This window comes from Zootoca vivipara, chromosome 4 (genome assembly GCF_963506605.1).
Source record: "Zootoca vivipara chromosome 4, rZooViv1.1, whole genome shotgun sequence".
NCBI classification, from domain to species: domain Eukaryota; kingdom Metazoa; phylum Chordata; class Lepidosauria; order Squamata; family Lacertidae; genus Zootoca; species Zootoca vivipara.
In genome coordinates, this window is record NC_083279.1 from 97,871,771 (window position 1) to 97,894,668 (window position 22,898).

Genomic DNA, 22,898 nt, shown 5'->3' on the forward strand with positions numbered 1-22,898 from the left:
GTTAAAGAAACCCAACCGTTTATATTTTCATCTGCATACTTTTACAAGTGTGCAGCTAGTAAGGGGTTTCACATAAGGGAGATAATACCCTACGCCAGGCATCCCCAAACTGCGGCCCTCCAGATGTTTTTGCCTACAACTCCCATGATCCCTAGCTAACAGGATCAGTGGTCAGGGATGATGGGAATTGTAGTCCAAAACATCTGGAGGGCTGAAGTTTGGGGATGCCTGCCCTACGCTCTTGGTGGTGTTTTCTTAGCCAGGTCGACTTCTGACTGCATATACTCTGCGTGAAGCGTACTTTAAAGGGCCACTGAAAACTGGGATATATTATTTAGGTTAAGCAAGTTTCAGTACCCAGTTTTCTCCAATATTATTCTTATTATATATATTATTTTTCCAATAGCACTGACTGGAAGGCAGCAGAAACAGAAATCCCCTCACAGAAATCCCGTCAGTTGCCTCCACAGTCCGGAGTGCTTTGAAGATCTCGTTGTTCGTTTCACAGTAGAGGAGTGGGCATTGCTGGATCCTGACCAGAGAGCTCTGCATAAGGACGTCATGGAGGAGAATCATGGGATTGTGGCCTCTCTTGGTAAGGCTCCCTGTGGGATCATCATACTGTATCTGCCTGGAGATTTTAAAAAAATACCTATACCCTGTTTCTCCGAAAAAAAGACGTAGCCATAAAATAAGCCATAGCAGGATTTTTAAGCATTCAAGGAATATAAGCCATACCCCGAAAATAAGACATAGTGATAGGCAGTTTAACCTTGTAGGTTAAACTGTACCATACTTAATAAAAAAAATAAGACATCCCCTGAAAATAAGCCATCGTGTTTTTTTTTGAGGAAAAATAAATATAAGTCTGTGTCTTATTTTTGGAGAAACACGGTATGTGACCAACCTATATTTTCACAGAGCTCAACCGTGGCCCCTATAACACCTGGGAACCTACCACCCCCACAATAAACAGTAAATTACAGTTTTTTCTTTGAACATTTTCATATAATTCCATATAATTTCCCTACAATAGAGAACAATCTGTGAATTTCAAATCTACCTTCCACAGTTCTTCCCAGTCCTCGAATTGTATATTATGTCCTATATCTTGCGACCATTTGATCATGACTGATTTGACTTCCTCATCTTTCGTTTCCCATTCTAGCAGAATGCTATATGCTTTCTTCAATAGCTTCACGTCTTCTATAACCTCCTTTTGGAATCTCCAGATCGTATAGCTAAACCCTTTTTTATTATCCTCCTTATCCATCTCATTTAATTGTCTATAATGTAACCAACTCTAAAAAAGTTCTTTAATTTCGTCATTCTCTTTTAATTTCCATTTTTCTTCTTGATCTCTCAATAGATCTCTATATGTAGGCTGCTTTCCCTTTTTACCAAACAGTTTGAGTAACGAAGCTTCAATTGGTGATAGCCACCAAGGTGTTCTTTGTTCTATTAGATCAGGCACCCCCAACCTGCGGCCCTCCAGATGTTTTGGCCTACAACTCCCATGATCCCTAGCTAACAGGACCAGTGGTTGGGGAAGATGGGAATTGTAGACCAAAACATCTGGAGGGCCGAAGTTTTGGGGTGCCTGTATTAGATCTTTGTACCTCTCCCACACTCTCATTAGTGATTTCCTGATTATATGATTGTAGAATCCTTTAGGTACTTTCCCTTTCCCATACCATAAGTATGCATGCTATCCATATCTGTTATTGTGACCTTCCAAATATAATGTTTCCTCCTTTCCCAGTTTTTTGTTGTTGTTGTTTAGTCGTGTCCGACTCTTCGTGATCCCATGGACCAGAGCACGCCAGGCACTCCTGTCTTCCACTGCCTCCCGCAGTTTGGTCAAACTCATGTTCGTAGCTTCAGGAACACTGTCCAGTTTTATTTTATTTTATACGGCTTTATTTCTCACTCTTATCTCGCAGTTCCTTTTTACAAACATGGATAGATTAAGTTCGTAGGATTTATTTCAGTCCCGCAAGTGTCCTTAAACTTCTACAGTTTTTCTCCATATAGTCAACTAGCTGGCCCTGCCACGCGTTGCAGTGGCTGATCCCTGTGAGTGTCCCCAGGCTGACCCGCTCCATGAGTTATTCTGTTCCTTCCCCCCCCTTTGGTTTATCCCTGTGAACCCCCCAATTCCCTGTTAGACCTGTGGAGAGGTATAAAGAAGGTATAAATTAAGGGGAGGGGAGGGAAACATAATAAAATTGGGAGAAATTGTATGTAGGGGCATGGATCTCGGGGGGGCTGTTAGATGTGTGGAGAGGTATAAATTTAGGGGAAGGGGGGAAGTGGTAAACATAAATAAATTGGGGGAAATCGTATGTATTTGTGTAATTGAAGTAGGGGCTGGGTCCTGGGGTTTGGTGGATATTGGGTTTATTGATCTCTGTAGAGGTAGAAAGAAGGTGGAAATAAAGGGGAATGTTATAGAAATTGGGGGGGTGTAGGGGTCTGGTGGTGGATGTTCCTTGGTGTGGGTGAGAGCTGGGGGAGGGGACTTTTTAGGGGTGGTGGGTGTTCAATGGTGTGTGGGAGATGGGGGTGGAGTGTGTAGGGGGTTGTGTGGGGAGATATTCGCGGAGTATGCGGAGAGCGGCCTGCTGGTTGTTCCGGAGGGTGGGGATCGGGGGCCTGCTGGTTGTTCCCTGACGGTGGTGAGTTGGGGAGTGGGAGGGGGCGATAGATGGGGGGTAGATTGTGTAGAGGGTTTATCCCCGGGGGGGGGGGGGTCGAGGTCTGATGGTGTTTTCATGTCGGTGGCCTGGTGGTTCTTCCCTGTTGGGATCAAGATGGGGGGGGAGTGTGTAGAGGCCTGGTGGTGGTGGGGAGATATCCGCGGGGAGCGCGGATCGCGGTCTGGTGGTTGTTTGAAGGCGTTGGCGAGCTGGGGTGTGGGCAGATGGAGGGGATTGATGGGGATCGAGGGCTGGTGTTTTTTCTGGAGGTCGCAGATTGTGGCTTGTTGGTTGTTCCCTGCCGGTGGCGACCTGGGGGGCAGGCGGATGGGGGGCAGGCGGATTGTGTAGGGGTCTGAACCGCGGAGGGCGGGGATAATGGATCGTGCGACATATGAGCGGATCGGGTAGGATGGTGAAGGCCGAGACCTATGGGAGAGATCTATTGGGCGTGGGGGGATCTCTGGGGTAGGTACCTCCATGGTGGGAGGGGGTCCTTGGGGAGCGGGCTACTGTTGGGGTGGCCTGGTCCCTGGTAGAGGTCTGGTCTCCGGGGTGGACTGTTTCCCGGGGTGGTGGGGTGGGTGGAGAGTGGCCGTTATTTTGCCAGTATGTTTGATGTTGTTTGGTAGGGTGGATGGGGAGTGGGCGGGAGTTTGGGTGTGTGTTGGATTTTGTTTGGTGGGGTGGATGGGGAGTGGGCGGGAGTTTTGGTGTGTGTTGGATTTTGTTTGGTGGGGTGGATGGGGAGTGGGTGGGAGTTTGCCAGTATGTTGGTTGTTGTTGGTTGGATGTCCACTGGAGGGGGCAATTTTTTGGTCTACAAATCCAGGTTTCTACCTGTCCTAGGTGTGTGTATGGACAATATAAGTGGATAGAAACACTCTCAAATGCGCTCCCGAGGTTGTGGGCAAATTTGAGGATGATCGGGTAAGCGGTTGTGGAGAAAGGTTTGATGGAACCAACATGCACCCTCTACATTTATATATATACTAGCTGACCCGGCCACACGTTGCTGTGGTTCTTTCCTGTAATCCCCACCCCCACCCTGTCACGATCCATGACGTATCCTGCCCCTCCTCCCTCCACCCCGGCTCATCCCTGTGTTTCGGTAGGATACCCTTCCCTCTGTTGTCCCTGGGGAGTGTTGGCCCCTCCCCCTGTATCTCCATACCTTGGCCCCCACCCTTCAAAAAGGAACTGTTAGGTTCTGGGTTCTATTTCCCAGCATGCACTTTTGTCTGAACCCTCTGTTGTTCCTGGGGAGTGTTGGCCCCTACCCCTGGTATCTTCCTACATTGGCCCCCATCCTTGGAGAAGGAGCTGTCAGTTTCTGGGTTCCATTTCCCAGTATTTACTTTTGTCTGAGCCCTCTGTTGTCCCCTCCCCCCTGTATCTCCATACATTGGCCCCTGTGCACGCATCGTGAACATTTCTATATATTTAGATTAAGGATCGGGGGTGATGATGTGCTCTGGGACCCAGAGAACTACTTAAAGAATCCCAACCCGGGAGGGGGGGTCAAATAGCGAAGCCCCGTAGCAACAGACAGGCCCAGACAAAAGGAGGGGGGTCATATGGGCCACTTGGCACGGGCCTCCAAATCTAAAGGCGGCCTCGGTCAGCATATTCACAATCAGTAAAATGAGAAAAGTAACCAAAAGGTTAAAAAAGGGCCACATTATCTACCTGGCCCGGGCAAGGGGAAGGTAGGGGATTGTAAATGGGGTGAGGGGTGTGCACTGCAAATATCTGAGGACTTAAACTGGGGAGATAAAGTGAATGGTTTTTTTAAAAAAGACACAGAGGCTTACAATCAGTTGTGTCTCCTAAAATAAGACATACCCATAAAATAAGCCATAGCAGGATGTCTAAGCGTTTCTGAAATATAAGCCATACCCCAAAAATAAGACATAGTTATAGGCGCAGTTCTGGAGGGCCCCAAGGAAGAGGCAAGGCTGGACGCGTAATAAAAAATAAGACATCCCCTGAAAATAAGCCAATGTGGGCGTTTTTTAAAGGAATAAGACGGTGTCTTATTTTTGGAGAAACACGGTAAAGCCTAAGTTAAAAGGGGCATGACTGCCCTTACTTAAAATGGCCGCCGGAGCCTCGCATGTGACACAACGCCCACTAAATTATAAAGTGAAAACCCCTTGCTGTGCCCCCAAGTGCGTGTTAGGAGAAATGATGAACGACTGCCTAATGCTGCCAGGCGTTTATTAATGCAGCCGCCAGGAGAGGCTTTGGGCTTGGGGTGGAATAGCTGTTTTGGTGGTTGTAAGGCCTCCTGTTTTACAGGATCTCGTGGCAGAGGTGGGGTTTGTGGGTGTGGTGTGTTGTTGTGCCTAATCCTTGTGACTGGCCCCATGTGTCCCGATCCATGATCTATTCAGTTCCCCCCCACTCCATGACCAGCGTATCTCAGGACGTTTTTAAGGATGGTAATTATTTTTGTCTTGTGGATTTTTGGGGGGGGGGTAGTGGTGCTAAATTGTAAAGTAAAAACCGCTTGCTGTGCCCCCAAGTGCGTTGATGTGGGTTATCTACCCCCCCACCCTACGTCAGCCCATGACCTATTTGGGCTCCTCCTCCCCCCACCTCCCACCCAGGGCTCCATTTGGGATAGTATTTAATGGGCTGTAGACCTGAGGCCTAGTATGTAAAATGGAGCCAAGGCCTCCTGTTTTACAGGATCTTGTGGCAGAGGCGGGGTTTGTGGGTGTGGTGTGTTGTTGTGGCTTATCCCTGTGTCTGGCCCCATGTGTCCCGATCCATGATCTATTCAGTTTGTCTCCCCCCCCCCATGACCAGTAAATCAAAGGCTGTGCTGTGGCCTGTGCCACCCCCCCCAGGCAGGCCCCGACCTCCACTTGGCAATGTTGGTTTTTTGGTGGGGGTTTTTTGGTGGGGGGTTAGTGGTGCTAAATGGTAAAGTAAAAACCCCTTCCCATGCCCCCAAGTGCGTTGTTGTGGGTTCCCCCCCCGGGCCTGTCAGGGGCCTACATTAAACAAAGGCGTAATGGCTGCCTTGGGGGATTTTCAGGTGCTTGGTTGATGATGATGTCATTTCATTTGTGGGTGTGGCTTAGAATTCACAGGAAGGGAGGGGTTGGAGGAGGGTACTACGCCACTTGAGGGCACTGTTTGACTTGGTGGAAAAGCAGGTCTGTACCTGGGCAGGTGTGTGATTTGAGGGATTTTTGCCCCCAACAACGCTCTAGGAGTGGCCTGGATTGTTGTCTCAAAATTTCAGGACGATCGGTCAAGCGGTTACGGAGAAAAGTGGCAAACGCCATTTCACGATTTTTAGATTTTTATATATATAGATACATGAATTTACTCCATTCCCTCTGGAACTTTGTCTCTCCCTGGTTTCGGATCCCGCAGGTCAACTTTGCCAATTCAACATAGTCCATCATTTTCGTCTGCCTCTCCTCAATCGTCAGTATTTCCTGTAATTTCCATTTTGGGGCTAATAGAGTCCTTGACGCAGTTGTAGCATACATAAATAATCTCTGATCTCCCTTTATTTCCTCTCCCATTAGTCCCAATAAAAAAGCTTCGGGTTTGTTGGGAAAGGTGTACTTAAACCTCTTTTTCAACTCATTATGTATCATTTCCCAAAAGCCTTTTACTTTCTCGTATGACCACCACATGTGATAAAATTCACCATCTTTATCCTTACATTTCCAGCAAGTTTTGCTACTCATCCTATACATCTTAGCTAATTTTACTGGCGTTAAATACCATCTATACATCATTTTCATTACATTTTCTTTCAGAGCGGTACATTCAACGTTTCATTCCATAATTTCAACCACGTGTCTTATTCAATATTGTACCCAAAATCTCTTGCCCATCTTATCACATCTTTTGTCATTTCATCTTTTGTAAACCATTATAACAAGAAATTTTCGATAACAATTTCACTCTGCCTTCCAACAATTCTATTTGAAATTTGGACCTTTTATCTTCAAGACCAACTTTCTTACTTTTGAAAATACATCATTTACTTGGTGGCAATGCAACCATCCAGTCAAGACCTCCTTTATTTCTTCATACGGTTTTAATTTCCAACCTCTATCTGTTTTTGTCAAAATCTCCTCATATGTGCTCCTCCTCCCTTCCATATTTATCTTCTTAACTGTTAAGACCTCGACAGGTGATATGCACCATGGGGTCTTCCTTTCTAACAACACTTTATTTCTTTCCCAAACCTTGTACAACGATCTTCTTATCACATGATTTGTAAAACCTTTGTGCGCTTTTGTCTTTTCATACCAGAGGTAAGCATGACAGCCAAATCTGTTGTCACATCCTTCTAAATCTAACAAATCTGTTTTCCAGTGTTATCCATTCTCTTAACCAGCATAGACAGGACGCCTCATAGTGTATTTTCAGATCTGGCACGGTGAATCCACCTCTTTCTTTCTTATCTATCAATAACTTGAATTTCATTCGTGGTTTCTTCCCCTGCCAGATGAATCTAGATAGAATTTTCTGCCATTCTTTGAATTGTCCTGTCCCTTTGATTATAGGAATTGTTTGAAATAGGAATAACATCTTAGGCAACACATTCATCTTAATTGCGGCAATTCTTCCATAAAACGACAACTTCAGTCTATTCCATACTTCTAGATCCTTCTTTACCTGCTCAGCAGCTTCCTTTAAACACTCCCTTCCCTCTTTCTTAAAAAAAAAAAAAGCACGATCTGCTTTTCTCCCCTGGACAATTCAGCTCCAGGGACCACACATTTGCTCCAAAAGACGCACAGACATTTCCCCTTACTTTTAAGGAGGAAAAAAAATGAGTCTTATGGACTTCTCTTCAGCAATTCCTGTCATTTTCAAAAAGATGGCAGTGAATGGAAAGCAGTCCTACTTTTTAAATTGTAATGCAATATGTTATAGTCCAGTTCTTTAGCTTTGTAATCCAGTATATTATAATCCAAATCTTCCAATTTTAAACTTTAAGAGCTATACTTCCCAAGATACCAAAAGATGTTGAATAATTATTTGTTGGCAGGTAGTGTTGTAATAAATATTTGTTGGATGTCAAACTCAGCCAAGAGCATAAGGTCGAACAGATTCCTCACTGGCCTTGCAGACAATTTCATTGTCCAGACAGTGGGAGAAGCAACAAGAGGATCAGCCATTTTAGATCTGGTCCTAACCAATAGTGATGACCTGGTTAGTGGGGTAGAAGTGGCAGGATCATTAGGTGGCAGTGACCATGCTCTTCTGGAGTTTATTATAGAGCGGAAAGGAGCAACCAAGCATACTAAGACTCAAATTCTAGACTTTAAGAAAGCCGACTTCAGAAAACTTAGGGAAACGCTGGGTGAAATCCCATGGACAGTAATACTAAAAGGGAAAGGAGTTCATGATGGTTGGGAGTTTGTTAAAAAGGAGATATTAAAAGCACAACTTCAGGCAATACCAATGAGACGGAAACATGGAAGGTGCCTAAAGAAGCCAGGGTGGCTATCTAAAGAACTTTTAACTGAGTTAAGATTTAAAAGGGATATGTACCAAAAATTGGAAAAGGGGGAAATCACCAGAGAGGAATTCAAACAAATAGCCAGCACGTGTAGAGACAAAGTCAGAAAAGCTAAAGCACAGAATGAACTCAGGCTCGCCAGAGAGGTTAAAAGCAACAAAAAGGGCTTTTATGGGTATGTCCATAGCAAAAGGAAGAACAAGGAAACAGTGGGGTCACTTAGAGGAGAAGATGGTGAAATGCGAACAGGGAACAGAGAAAGGGCAGAACTCCTCTATACCTTCTTTGCCTCAGTTTTCTCCAAAAAAGAAAAACAATGCCCTTCGGAATACAGTCAGGAACAGCGACATTCCAGGCCTTCATAAACCACATATTGGCAGACCTGGTGGACAGGTTCGTAGTCGTTTATTTAGACGATATTTTGGTGTATTCAGAGGACTTGTCACAGCATGTGCAACATGTATGTACTGTGCTGCAAAGACTAAGGGAACACCGCTTGTATGCCAAGTTAGAAAAGTGTCAGTTTCATGTTTCTTCGGTAGACTTTCTGGGGTATCGTCTGACCCCAGAAGGACTAAAAATGGACCCTGCCAAGGTGCAGAGTGTACGTTCCTGGCAGGCCCCGCGGACAAAGAAGGACCTACAACGGTTCTTAGGGTTCGTGAATTATTACAGAAAGTTCCTGCCCGAGTACTCCAGGCTCACTGCTCCCCTCACTGATTGCTTGAGAGGTAAGAAACTGTTTCAATGGACTGCAGAGGCGCAGCAAGCCTTTGTACATCTCAAGGCCTTGTTCTCAGCCGAGGCGTACCTAGCCCATGCAGACCCCCAACGGCCTTTCATAGTGGAGACCGACGCCTCTGACAGAGCCATTGGAGCAGTGTTACTGCAAGCCGACAAAGAAGGGCTCTTGCGACCTTGCGCCTTCCATTCCCGGAAGCTGAATGATTCAGAAAGAAACTACACGATCTGGGATAAAGAGCTGTTGGCCATCAAAGACGCCTTCACAGCCTGGAGACATTTTCTAGAGGGTGCTCAGCACTTGGTAGAAGTCCGTACTGACCATCGCAACCTAGAATATTGGCAGACAGCCCGTCACCTCAATCAGAGGCAGATCCGGTGGTCTCAGTTCTTCTCCAGGTTCCGTTTTAAGGTAGTATATGTGCCGAGCAAACTGAACAAAGGAGCTGATGCTCTATCCCGGAAACCAGAATACGAGGATGCTCGTCAAGACCAGGTATTGAGACACATTCTTCAACCTCACCAGTTGCAGTTGGCCTCAGGATCGGCTGTGGCCATCCCTGAATTCCAACGTCACACAGCAGCAGACCCGTTCGCCAGGGACAAACTAGCAGCACTACGGGAAGATGCATCCGGAGTAGAACCATTTTCAGAGAAAAATGGTTTGCTCTATTGCGGGGACGCTCTGTATGTGCCGGACGGGGAACTGCGGGCCAGGGTGCTACGCCAGTGTCATGACTGTCCGACAGCTGGTCACTTCGGAAGGTACAAGACGCTGTATCATGTAACACGTCAGTTTTGGTGGCCACAAGTGCGGAAGGACATCTGGGAGTACGTTAAGGCCTGTGAGGTTTGCCAGCGCGCCAAGCGACCCCGAGAAGTGCCGGCAGTGCTGCTACAACCACTACCTACTCCTGAGGGGCCTGGGGAGACGATAGCCATGGATTTCATTACTGACCTCCCGGCCTCACAACAACAGACAGTGATCTGGGTAGTCGTAGATCTTTTCACCAAAATGGCCCACTTTGTACCCTGTAATGCGCTGCCAACCGCCCAAGAAACAGCCCGGTTATTCGTTGACCACATTTTCCGGCTGCACGGACTGCCCCGTCAAATCGTGTCGGATAGAGGAACCCAGTTCACTTCCCAGTTCTGGAGGAAAGTCATGCAGTTGCTAAAGGTGGAGGTATGCTTGACCTCCGTGCGGCACCCTGAGAGCAATGGTGAGGCGGAAAGGACTAATGCCACATTGCAACCATACCTGCGCTGCTATATTAACTTTCGGCAGGACGATTGGGTAGATCTACTCCCCTTGGCGGAATTTGCGTATAATAACGCCTTGCATGCCTCCTCGCAGCAGTCCCCATTCTTTGCGAACTATGGGTACCACCCTCGTGCCTTCCCGTCTCCAGACACACTACTGCCACTACCAGCCGCGGATGAATTTGTGGAAGAGTTATCAGCCATACAAGGGCTGCTACGCGACCAGCTAGAATGGGCCAAAGAGAACTATAAAAGAACGGCGGATGCACACCGCCAACCTGGTGCAGACCTCAAGGTGGGGGACAAGGTATGGCTATCGACATGGGACTTGCCACAGAAAGGTCGCTGCAAGAAGCTAGCTCCACAGAGAGTGGGACCCTTCGAGATAGTGCAACAGATTAACCCTGTGGCCTTCCGACTCCATCTACCGGCCACGATGCGGATTCATCCAGTGTTCCACCGGGCGCTGTTATCACCAGCTGTCCCGGCGCACCGCTATCAACCCGTCCAAGAGGCACCACCGCCTATCATGATGGATGGAGAAGCAGAGTACGAAGTAGAACAGATCCTAGACTCCCGGTGGCGACGACGGAAACTGCAGTATCTTATTGCCTGGAAGGGGTATGGGCCAGAGGCAAACTCCTGGGTAGATGCAGAGCTTGTCCACGCCCCAGTACTACAGAAAACCTTCCATGTGCAGCACCCAACCCGGCCCAGACCACTGGATTGGGAAGAGGGGAGCAGCTCTGGAGAGGGGGGTGATGTCAGGGTTGAGACAGATGAGGGGGAAGAGTGGTGGCACAGCCCCCCTGACGAAGTGGCACCCACAGAGGAATGTGAGGAATTCATGCCGGGGGAAGACTGGTGGAGGCACTCCTCAGAGGAAGAGGAAGAGGGAGAAGTTGAGTCAGAAGCAGGCCCCAGTCAGGGAGGGGGCCAGCCAGCCCCCTCACCCCCCCCATTCACAGCTCTACAACGCCGGGCGAATAAACGAAAGAGGGAATTAGAAACAGCTGCAGCCCGTAGAATGCGTGGGAGTGAGTCAGATACTTAAGAGAAGGCAAGATAAGAGTCAATCAGTGTCTGCAACTGCTGCATTTGACGGCATAAGTTGAAACACTCATAGTGTGTGTATTCCTGTATTCTGACTCCTGACTAACCCTGTTCCCGGCTTCCTGATTTCGGCATTTTGACTCCTGGCTCCCCTGACCTCGGCTTTCTGACTGAACAGACTGTGTACTTCTGCTTTATCTGAACCTGACTGCTGGCTTTGACCTGGACTGTGTACTTGTACTTCGGCTTTATCTGACCCTGACTGCTGGCTTGGACCTGGATTGCGTACCTCGGCTGCATCTGGTCCTGACTGCTGCTCTTCAGCGCACTGACTTGTCGGCGTCCTAACACTCCCCAATTTTCTAACTGTTACACGATACCATCCATCTAAGTTTCCACTTTCCAGTCCTTTCACAATTTTTCTTCCCCTTAGGGCTGCCAGCTGAAGGACAATAGCGCCTCTTGTGTGAACATATAATTAAGATCTCATCTGTTTTATTTTAATTGTGTTATGCTGAATCCTGAGACAGCACATTTTATTGCTATATATAGCATTTTTCTTTTTTCTTCATTTTTTACTAGGATATGTAATATGAATCCTTTGTTGCAATGGCCTGTAGGCCACGCAAATAAATAAAGTTTTACTTACTTACTTACTTACTTAGATTCTGACCCCAGTATGGATCCTGCTCTCCCTCTCTCACTGGGAGGGCATTATTCCATACTGTTTCTTCCTTAAAAACCCTTTGAATCAAGCATGGGTCTTGTCCCCCCCCCCTCACTGGGAGAACAATGTTCCATGCCCCTTCCTCTTCTTCTTTAGATTCAATTGCATTGTCCAGGACTGGTGAATGTTAATCTTTCTTCTCTACACTCTCTGATGAAATTAATCCTTTTTCAATTTCCAAACACTTATGGTTTATTTTTCCAATCTGTATTGTATTCTGATGTACTTCGCTTCTTAGTTCCCATAACAATTTCAGGAATTCCTCTTGAAAATCAGAGAAGTCAGATGTTATTGTGTCTACTGGCATCTTGCTCATCTCAAATTTCATGGGAACAGCACAGGTTACAAAACAGGAAATGGCGCAGTTCGTATTTCCAAACTTCAAAGACAGAATTTATATACAAACTGGTTGCAAACTAGGATTTTCAGTTCTTCTTCATACCATAAAACTTTTATGTCCATTTACAAAAAGAGCATTTATCAAACTTGTTATTCACAGCCTTATATTTTGCGCTCTCTTCAATACTGACAGTACCCGACCTCAAGGAGGTAAACAAATTCCTTCCTATTGTGATGTCATAATGGCGGCTCGCTGATCCCTCCAGGGACCCGACTCCAGCTTACAGGGGGACTTTCCCTAGTCCAAATAAAATTTTTTACAGGGATTTTATTAAGTTCACCCCTTCTCCCATTTACCCTGCCTCAGGGGGAAGGTTTTAAGTCCAATCTTTGGAAATTGAAAGCTTCCTGTCAATCTTTCTGGCTTCGGGCAAGATAACTGCATCTCAGTTCACTCAATGGGGGAGATCTACTTCCATTTTTAAATCTCCTCCCATGGCCAATTTTTTTCAAATTAAAAATCCCTTTTCTTTTACTCACAGTGACCAAAGTCCTCAAATCTTTCAAAATTGGAAGTAGTCACTGCTCAACAGGCTGTCGCCTAGGAGCTTCACACTGCAGAGGTAGCAAATCCACTCACAGGCACCCACGTCTCAACTCCGCTCTCTCTCGGGGCTCTTAAGAGCTGACTGGGGAGCAAAGGATATGTTTTGGGGCTCAGCTGAGTCTCCACACCCCCAAAAATCTTGATCTGGGGTTCTTTAGGGGTCCGCGACGCTCTTGCGGCTCCCCCCTCCTTTGCAGTGCCAGGAACCTCGGAGCTCGAGGTTTTCTCGCTGTTCAGCGATGGGGGTAGACCAGAAGTCATGACTGAGTCTCCTTGTACCACTTCAAAAATATAGAAAGGCTAGCTTTTGTTAAGTTTCCCCCAATCTTTCATCTAATTTCTTCATAACTGTAGCCTTGTTCACTGAATAGTACTATTTTACATCGCTTTCTGGGTGACCAGTCAGCTCTTTGTGCCATTTCTATAATTTTATTATGTTTTACATCCTCACTAAATGAAAGAACAAAAAAAGCCAACCAACTTAATAGCAATCACATCACACTGACCAAAGTCAACCTAAGCAAGTTGCGCTTCCTTTTTCAGGTTATTTGGCTTTAACATTTGATAGAATATGGATAATTGAACAAACATTGTTGGATTGCATTCTTGATTAAATTATCTTTCTATTAATATATAAGTTTATAATATTACTCCAAAAGAAGTGGTGTTATGAGCCATCAAACCTCTGAAATACACTTTTTACATAAGGCTTCCACAATTTTGACCACTCCTGTATATCAAACAAAGCAACATTCAGCAACTCATCAGAATCTAATAATTAATATGTTGGTTAATGACAAAAAACACAGGTAATGAACTGCATTTAATTTTTTCAATTTATCCATTTTTCAATTTTTTGTGTAGTACCTTTTTTTTGTCCACACGATGTCGCCCTTGGGCTGATAATCATTTCAGTCCGTCAAATTTATAATATCCACTGGGTGTCAGTGTGTAGCGTTTGCTATTTGTTCCTTGTTCTCAGTCTATTTCCTCTCTTTGATTCTTTGACTCACTGTTCTCGTCACTTCTGGTTTCTTTGTTACCTTGCCCAAGGGCAACATCCTGTGGACCAAAAAAGGTTCTACACAAGGTTCTACACAAAAAATTTAAAGTCAAAGCTTTTGCAGACGATATAATCATAACAACAGAAGATCCCCTTAAAAGTATACCATGTGCTATAAAAAAAACAGAGGAATATGGAAGATTTGCGGGCTTAAAAATAAATTATGATAAAACAAAAATGTTAGTAAAAAATTTGGAAATAAATGAAAAAAAAGAATTTCAAAAAATAACGGGATTAAAAATTGATAAAAAATTGAAATATTTGAGAATTCAAATGTCAATTAAAGGGATAGATTTGATTCAAGAAAATTATATATTAACATGGAAGCAAGTAAAGAAAAATATGGAAATTTGGGGAAAATTAAGAATCTCATTTATGGGCAGAATCTCGTTGGTGAAAATGTGTGTTATCTCCAAGATGAGTTATCTATTCCAGAATTTACCTTTATTGGGAAAAGAAAAACTTTTTAAAGAGTGGGAAAAGGATATATCCAAATTTATCTGGAACGGAAAAACCCCCAGGATCAAATATAAAATCTTAATAGATCATAGCGAAAGAGGAGGATATGGGCTGCCGGATCTGGAACTATACCATGATGCGGCAGCACTGACATGGATTAAGGATTGGCTGGAATTGAAAAATGAAGACCTCTTGGATTTGGAAGGAGATGGGCTGCCCTTTGGATGGCATTGTTATTTAATGAAAGATAAATTGGATTAAAAGAATATATTTATGTATAATGTGGTAAGAAAGTCATTATATATGGTATGGCAAAAATAAAGAAAATAATTTGTACCCAAAACACCTTGGTGGGTATCACCATTAGAAATTGTGGCAGTTAGAAGAGTCAACATGGGAAAGGATTGGCCAACGTATAAAATGTTATTAGAAGAAAAAGACGGGAATTTAAAATTAAAAGATTATTCGAAAATCAAAAAATATCTAAATAGTTACAATATTTCCAAATTAACCAAAGATTTATGTTTTATAAAAAAAGTAGGATTTGAAAAAGAGATGTCAGAATTGGGAAAAATATTATTAGGAACTAAAGAAAACGTGATAAAAAATTTGTATCAATTATTAAAATGGGAAACACAAGAAGAAATGACAAAAGGTTCGATGATAAAATGGAGCCAAGATCTGGGAAAGGTAATTATGTTTAAAAAATTGGGAAAATTTGTGGAAAAGAGATATAAAATTCACACCTAATTACGATCTAAAAGAGAATATTTTAAAGATGCAAAATAGGTGGCACTTAACACCAGCCAAGTTGGCAAAATTATATCCGGGGACCAGTAATTTTTGCTGGAGATGCCACAATGAGGTCGGCACTTATATCCACATGTGGTGGTTATGTAAGGATATCAAGGTGTTCTGGGACAATATATATAAAGAACTAAAGAAAATATTGAAGTATTCTTTTTAAAAATGCCCAGAATCCTTCCTGTTAGGTATGGTGGGTGATGACATTAAGCCCAGAGACAGGTGTTTAATAAGTTATGCGATGGCCACGGCCAGATTATTGATTGCAAAAAATTGGAAATCTCAGGAATTACCGAATATGATAGATTGGCAACTTAAATTATTAAATTATTATAATTTGGCGAGAAAATAAGAATTAAAAGGATTAAAATTGGAAGAAAGTGAAAAAAATTGGAAATTATTATTTATAGACTACATCAAAGAGCAGGTGGAAAAACCAAATCTCCTTCCAGATTTATAAAGGTTCTAGTAAAGATAAAGAAATAGGATGGTAATGGAAAAGAATTAGGAATTAAGTATATATTATTTTATAGGTAAAGGTAAAGGGACCCCTGACCATTAGGTACAGTCGTGACCGACTCTGGGGTTGCGCGCTCATCTCGCATTATTGGCCGAGGGAGCCGGCGTATAGCTTCCAGGTCATGTGGCCAGCATGACAAAGCCACTTCTGGCGAACTAGAGCAGCACACGAAAACGCCGTTTACCTTCCCGCTGTAGCGGTTCCTGTTTATCTACTTGCATTTTGATGTGCTTTCGAACTGCTAGGTTGGCAGGAGCTGGGACCGAGCAACGGGAACTCACCCCGACATAGGGATTCGAACTGCTGACCTTCTGATCAGCAAGCCCTAGGCTCAGTGGTTTAACCCATTATAGTATGTGGTTAAAATTTAGAACTAATGGAGAAGATCAGAGAAGGTTGAGAAGTAGAAAAGGAGGGGGGAGGGAGGACATTATGGGAGGCAAGAAAGAATGAATCACAAATGATATTTTGCTAAATTGTATTTGTTTTTTATTCAACGTTTGTAAATCTTATTTGAAATCAATAAAGTTTATTTAAAAAAACAAACAACCACAGGTAATGAACATACACCCAACTCCTTTCAGTTCTTCTCCATTTATTCCTGAGGCTCTAATCTTTTTGTCTCCATTGCAGATTGTGATGAATTGGAAATTGAGAACAAAGATGACCACGAAAAAATCCCCAGAGAGAAGCCACGTAAAAATTTGGAGTGTGGAGAAAGCTGCAGTGAGCGCTCCCATTCCACTTCCCATAAACAAAATCTCATTGGAAAGAAACTCTATCAGTGTGTGGAATGTGGAAAGAGCTTCAGTCGGTGCGACTATCTCACTTCCCATCAAAAAATTCATACAGGGGAGAAACCATATCAGTGTGTGGAATGTGGAAAGAGCTTCAGTCACAGCCACCATCTCACTACCCATCAAAGAATTCATACAGGAGAGAAACCGTATCAGTGTGTGGAATGTGGAAAGAGCTTCACTGACAGCTCCAATCTCACTTCCCATCAAAGAATTCATAGAGGGGAGAAACCCTATCAGTGCTTTGAATGTGGAAAGAGCTTCACTGAAAGCTCCCATCTCACTAAGCATCAAAGAATTCATACAGGGGAGAAACCCTATCAGTGTGTGGAATGTGGAAAGAGCTTCACTGAGAGCTCCTCTCTCACTTCCCATCAGAGAATTCATACAGGGGTGAAACCCTGTCAGTGCTTTGAATGTGGAAAAAGCTTCAGAACAACCTCCGATCTCAGTTCCCATCAAAGAATTCATACAGGGGAGAAACCCTATCAGTGCTCTGAATGTGGAAAGAGCTTCAGTCAGAGCTCCCATCTCACTTCCCATCAAAGAATTCACACAGGGGAGAAACCGTATAAGTGTATGGAATGTGGAAAGAGCTTTGCTGATAGCTCCAAACTCACTTCCCATAAAAGAAACCATACAAAGGCCAGAGAAACCATTATGCAGCTTTAGGAGCCTGGCAAATCTGCACCTTTTTAACCAGACCTTTGGCTGATTGACATCTAATGCCCTTTTAAAATGTCGTGTTGTATGTTTTTATGTTGTGTTTTTATTTGTAACCATCCTGAGACCTGTTGGTGGAGGGAATAGGCACAAACTCTTAAAGGCCAAGGGGTCTTTGCCCTTCCCATGAAATATTTGAGGAGGCCAAACGCCCCCCCCCTTTTGTGGTTTTTTTCAAACGCAGCCTTTTATTCTTCTGGAACTTGCCATACAATTTCTATTTCAATTTGCCCTCTTAAAATATTAAAAAATAAACGCACACAGGTCTTATGAGGAAAACAAAATTCAAGAAAATATGAACCTGGACTGGTCCAATCTCTGCGGGCCAAACACAAAGGTTGCTTTGAAGCAGGGTTTCCCAAACTTGGGTCCCCAGCAGCTCCCGGACTACAGTTCCCATCATCCCTTCCCTTTGGGTCTGCTAGCTAGGGATGATGCGAGTTGTAGTCCAAAAACAGCTGGAGACCCAAGTTTGCTTTAATGGAAAGTAGGCTGGCCCTGTGACACCCTCTGCTGGCCAAAAGCACTGCCCCAGAATCTGAACTACCCCCAGGACTGCTAATTGGAATTTATAGGTATCTGAAGAAGTGTGCATGCACATGAAAGCTCATACCAAAATAAAAAACTAAGGTGCTGCTGGAAGGAATTTTTTTATTTTGTTTCGACTACGTCAGACCAACATGGCTATCAACTTGTAAGCAAAACTGAAGTTTGATCCTCACTTCATCCTCTTTGGAGCTTCTAGGTGCTTTCTGCACCACCTAGAGTACCCACAGAATTGTGGCTTCTACTGGCAACACACATAGGAGAACAAATGGAAGACAAACACAATGGGCAGGAAACAACCTGGAAAGGGCCATACCAAATGGATATCTGGTGTGAAGAGGTAACTTTCCCCACTGCTGAACAATGCCGCAGGTAGAGCAGATGATATGCTAAAAGTGTTCTCAGGGGCAAGGGGAGCTGCTGGGAATTTAACTATGGGCTCAAAATATTACTTTTTTAAAAAGTCGCTGCCATTATAGGCATTGCCATTCAAATGGTGTGCATGCATCATGTGATTGATTGTCCAAGGCGGGCCTTACCTGCCCCCCCCCCAATATTTTATTCAAGTCCTTACCACTGGGTCGGGTGGTTTACAAATTAAATAAATACGTAAATCACCTTTCTTTGCACATGTTCCAGCTTGTCAATATCCTTATTTATTACGGTATCATTTTTAAAATTTATGTGCCCTTCATCTGAATATAAACATACAGGTTGAAAGCATGGCTTTCTCAAAAACAAGTAAAAGAAATCTCTCCTCTCCTTTTTTTGGATGGAGTTACAAACTTTGTTGATCTGGGGACTGCTGTGGAAGTAGTGCATCTCGGTTTCAGTAAGGCTTTTGACAAAGTCCTCTGTGATATTTATGTGAGGAACCTTGTCAAATATGGGCTGAACGAGGTAACAGGTGGATTTGACTGACCGAACCTAAAGAGGACTCCTTCATGGTTTCTCCTCATCCTGGGGGAAAGTGACAAGAGGGGTGCTGCAGGGTTCTGTCCTGGGCCCGTTGTTGTTCAACGTCTTTGGATGAAGGAACTGAGGGGATGCTCATCATATTTGCACACCAAGCGGATCATAATGGCATCCTCTCTCTTCTTCAGCAACAGACAGGGAGACACAGAACAGTGCAAAATCACAGCAGAGCGGAAGAGATAAGACTTGACTTCCGTTCTTACACTTTCCAAGCCTAGGAAAGTAAACAGGTTCATGTTCAAACTGAACTTGGTTAAACACCCTGAAGCCTTTTTGTTAGGTATCTCAAACCAAGAGCTGCCAAAAGAAAAATGGATATTATTTATGGATGCTACAACAGCGGCCGGAATCTTGATTGCACAATATTGGAAGAAATAGCACAAAAAACTGATGAACTATGCAGAGGAGGAGAAAAAGGACTTCAAAAGAGTCTGTGAACCATTTAGTCTATTTGCAGAAAGAACAAAATGGACTGGATTCACTGGCAGGGTTTGAATTAACATTCACAACTTTATTTCATAACAGATATTTTAGAGAAATGATAAGGGAATTTACTTTCCTATAAGAAAAGCAGGATACAACAAATAAAGTTAATAACTCAGCAGAGGGGGAGTTGAGGGAAGTCCAGAGGAGGGGAGGGAGAACAATGGTATATAACATGATGATTGAAATCTGTATTTTTATTTCTTATAAAATTCAATAAATATTCACTTAAAAAGGAAAGGAAAAAGGGACATGTGAAAAACTAGCCACATATCACAGGAGAAGTGAATTTCTAACACAGCACACATGATTGCAGGTGTTATGGAAATGGCATGGGGGGCACATATTTAAAGTTGTTACAATGTGTTCAATTCTGGGCACCACAGAAGGATAAGGAATGTGTCTGCAAGCATTGGAGAGTGAATTTTAAGTTATGGTGGGGTGGGGTGGTGGGCTTTGCTCTTTGGTAGAAAAAGATGGAAGGATTGGTTTTCAGAGTTTGGAATAGAGAGTGTTAAGAAGTGGGAGGTGAAAGCGGTGATGTTTTGAAGCAGAGCTGGTGATATCAAGCATTTGAGTGATTATCTGGGGTTTTTCATCATTTTGTCTCTTATTCAAATCAAACGACAAATATGCTAAAGTCAGCCAAAGTTTAAAGCACATACAAATTCATGATTAGGTGGAATCTGCCTTGACCCTTTTTTCCTGTAAATAAAGGGTAGAAAATTTGGTCCGTTAATGGTAAGGCTGAAATGACTGAGAATATTAATAATCTTATGAACCGTGACTGTCTGGCCATTTTCATTCATACATAGGAGGACGGTTGATTGTTCCGCTAATGACCAGAGGGGGCACACAACATAAAAATAACCCACATTTGTGAATAGAGATCTGTACCCCAATCTCCTGTAGATAAAGGAGGCATGCAGCTCCCAATGGTCTTTTCCTGGGGTGCAGATATTTCTGATCTGGCCACAGTGATCCATGCGACGGTCACCTCCAGGCTTGATTATTGTAACTCGCTCTACGCGGGGCTGCCCTTGACGCTGACCCAGAAACTCCAGCGGGTGCAGAATGCTGCGGCGAGGCTCCTTACGGGGTCCCGGCCATGGGATCACATTCATCCAGTGCTTTACCAGCTGCACTGGCTCCCGGTGGAGTACAGGATCAGGTTTAAGGTGCTGGTTTTGACCTTTAAAGCCCTATGCGGCTTGGGACCCTCGTACCTACGGGACCGCCTCTCCTGGTATGCCCCGCGGAGGACCTTAAGGTACACAAACAACAATATTCTGGAGATCCCGAGCCATAAGGTGGCTAGATTGGCCTCTACTAGGGCCAGGGCCTTTTCAGTATTGGCCCTAACTTGGAGGAACGCTCTTTCACAGGAGACCAGGGCCCTGCGGGATTTGTCAAATTTCCGCAGAGCCTGCAAGACAGAGCTGTTCCGTCTGGCCTTTGGGTCGGAGTTAATCTGACCCTTGTGTTTTCCTCCCTCATGGCTGGATTTATGGACTACTTAAAATGAGGCTGCATTTTAAATTTTGATAGTGTATTTTAATCTGTATTTTAATTAATTGCTTTTTATATTCTATTGTATTTTATTGGTGTTAGCCGTCCTGAGCCTGGTTTAGAAGGGGAGGGCGGGGAGGGGTATAAATAAAATTATTATTATTATTATTATTATTATTATTATTATTATTATTATTTAATGAAGCAAACATGATCCATTCGCGCTGATACTTTATTAAGAATTTAATTTGATCAAACTTCTATTACTGGCTTTTGATGGGAAAGTTGAATTGTTGGGTTGTCTGAATGTTGAAGTTCTGATCTATTTAAAGTTTAGGTTTATAAGCCTGCTTCCTGTTGTTGTTTAGTCGTTCAGTCGTGTCCGACTCCTCGTGACCCCATGGACCATAGCACGCCAGGCACTCCTGTCTTCCACTGCCTCCCGCAGTTTGGTCAAACTCATGTTCGTAGCTTCGAGAACACTGTCCAACCATCTTGTCCTCTGACGTCCCCTTCTCCTAGTGCCCTCAATCTTTCCCAACATCAAGGTCTTTTCCAAGGATTCTTCTCTTCTCATGAGGTGGCCAAAGTATTGGAGCCTCAGCTTCACGATCTGTCCTTCCAGGGAGCACTCAGGGCTGATTTCCTTAAGAATGGATAGGTTTGATCTTCTTGCAGTCCATGGGACTCTCAAGAGTCTCCTCCAGCACCACAATTCAAAAGCATCAATTCTTCGGCGATCAGCCTTCTTTATGGTCCAGCTCTCACTTCCATACATCACTACTGGGAAAACCATAGCTTTAACTATACGGACCTTTGTCGGCAAGGTGATGTCTCTGCTTTTTAAGATGCTGTCTAGGTTTGTCATTGCTTTTCTCCCAAGAAGCAGGCGTCTTTTAATTTCGTGACTGCTGTCACCATCTGCAGTGATCAAGGAGCCCAAGAAGGTGAAATCTCTCACTGCCTCCATTTCTTCCCCTTCTATTTGCCAGGAGGTGATGGGACCAGTGGCCATGATCTTGGTTTTTTTGATGTTGAGCTTCAGACCATATTTTGCGCTCTCCTATTTTACCCTCATTAAAAGGTTCTTTAATTCCTCCTCGCTTTCTGCCATCAAGGTTGTGTCATCTGCATATCTGAGGTTGTTGATATTTCTTCCGGCAATCTTAATTCCGGCTTGGGATTCATCTAGTCCAGCCTTTCGCATGATGAATTCTGCATATAAGTTAAATAAGCAGGGAGACAATATACAACCTTGTCGTACTCCTTTCCCAATTTTGAACCACTCAGTTGTTCCATATCCAGTTCTAACTGTAGCTTCTTGTCCCACATAGAGATTTCTCAGGAGACAGATGAGGTGATCAGGCACTCCCATTTCTTTAAGAACTTGCCATAGTTTGCTGTGGTCGACACAGTCAAAGGCTTTTGCATAGTCAATGAAGCAGAAGTAGACGTTTTTCTGGAACTCTCTAGCTTTCTCCATAATCCAGCACATGTTTGCTATTTGGTCTCTGGTTCCTCTGCCCTTTCGAAATCCAGCTTGCACTTCTGGGAGTTCTCGGTCCACATACTGCCTAAGCCTGCCTTGTAGAATTTTAAGCATAACCTTGCTAGCGTGTGAAATGAGCGCAATTGTGCGGTAGTTGGAGCATTCTTTGGCACTGCCCTTCTTTGGAATTGGGATGTAGACTGATCTTCTCCATTCCTCTGGCCATTGCTGAGTTTTCCAAACTTGCTGGCATATTGGGTGTAGCACCTTAACAGCATCATCTTTTAAAATTTTAAATAGTTCAGCTGGAATATCATCACTTCCACTGGCCTTGTTATTAGCAGTGCTTTCTAAGGCCCATTTGACTTCACTCTCCAAGATGTCTGGCTCAAGGTCAGCAACCACACTACCTGGGGTGTACGAGACCTCCATATCTTTCTGGTATAATTCCTCTGTGTATTCTTGCCACCTCTTCTTGATGTCTTCTGCTTCTGCTTCCTAAGCAGCAAGAAACAAGAAAGCCTATGTACTGTATCAGAAATGTCTTAGGGTATCAAATTGGGAAAGTGGATTTTAAACTGACTGAACAGGTTTTATG

The 22,898-nt window shown here is 44.0% G+C and overlaps 1 protein-coding gene across 1 annotated transcript; it reads left to right on the top strand.

The window, feature by feature from the left end:
- Positions 1 to 445: 445 nt before the first annotated feature.
- LOC132592049 (zinc finger protein 239-like) lies at positions 446 to 20,922 on the top strand. The gene is made up of 2 exons (XM_060274053.1): positions 446 to 595; positions 16,412 to 20,922. Exons 1-2 carry the CDS (start codon positions 562 to 564, stop codon positions 17,245 to 17,247), a joined length of 870 nt encoding a protein of 289 aa, XP_060130036.1. The 5' UTR covers positions 446 to 561; the 3' UTR covers positions 17,248 to 20,922.
- The last annotated feature ends 1,976 nt before the right edge of the window (positions 20,923 to 22,898 follow it).

Coding starts and splice junctions, on each gene's coding strand:
- LOC132592049 (XM_060274053.1), top strand. CDS start 562: ATGGAGGAGAATCATGGGATTGTGGCCTCTCTTG. Junction 596..16,411: donor TGGGATTGTGGCCTCTCTTG/GTAAGGCTCCCT, acceptor TCTCCATTGCAG/ATTGTGATGAATTGGAAATT.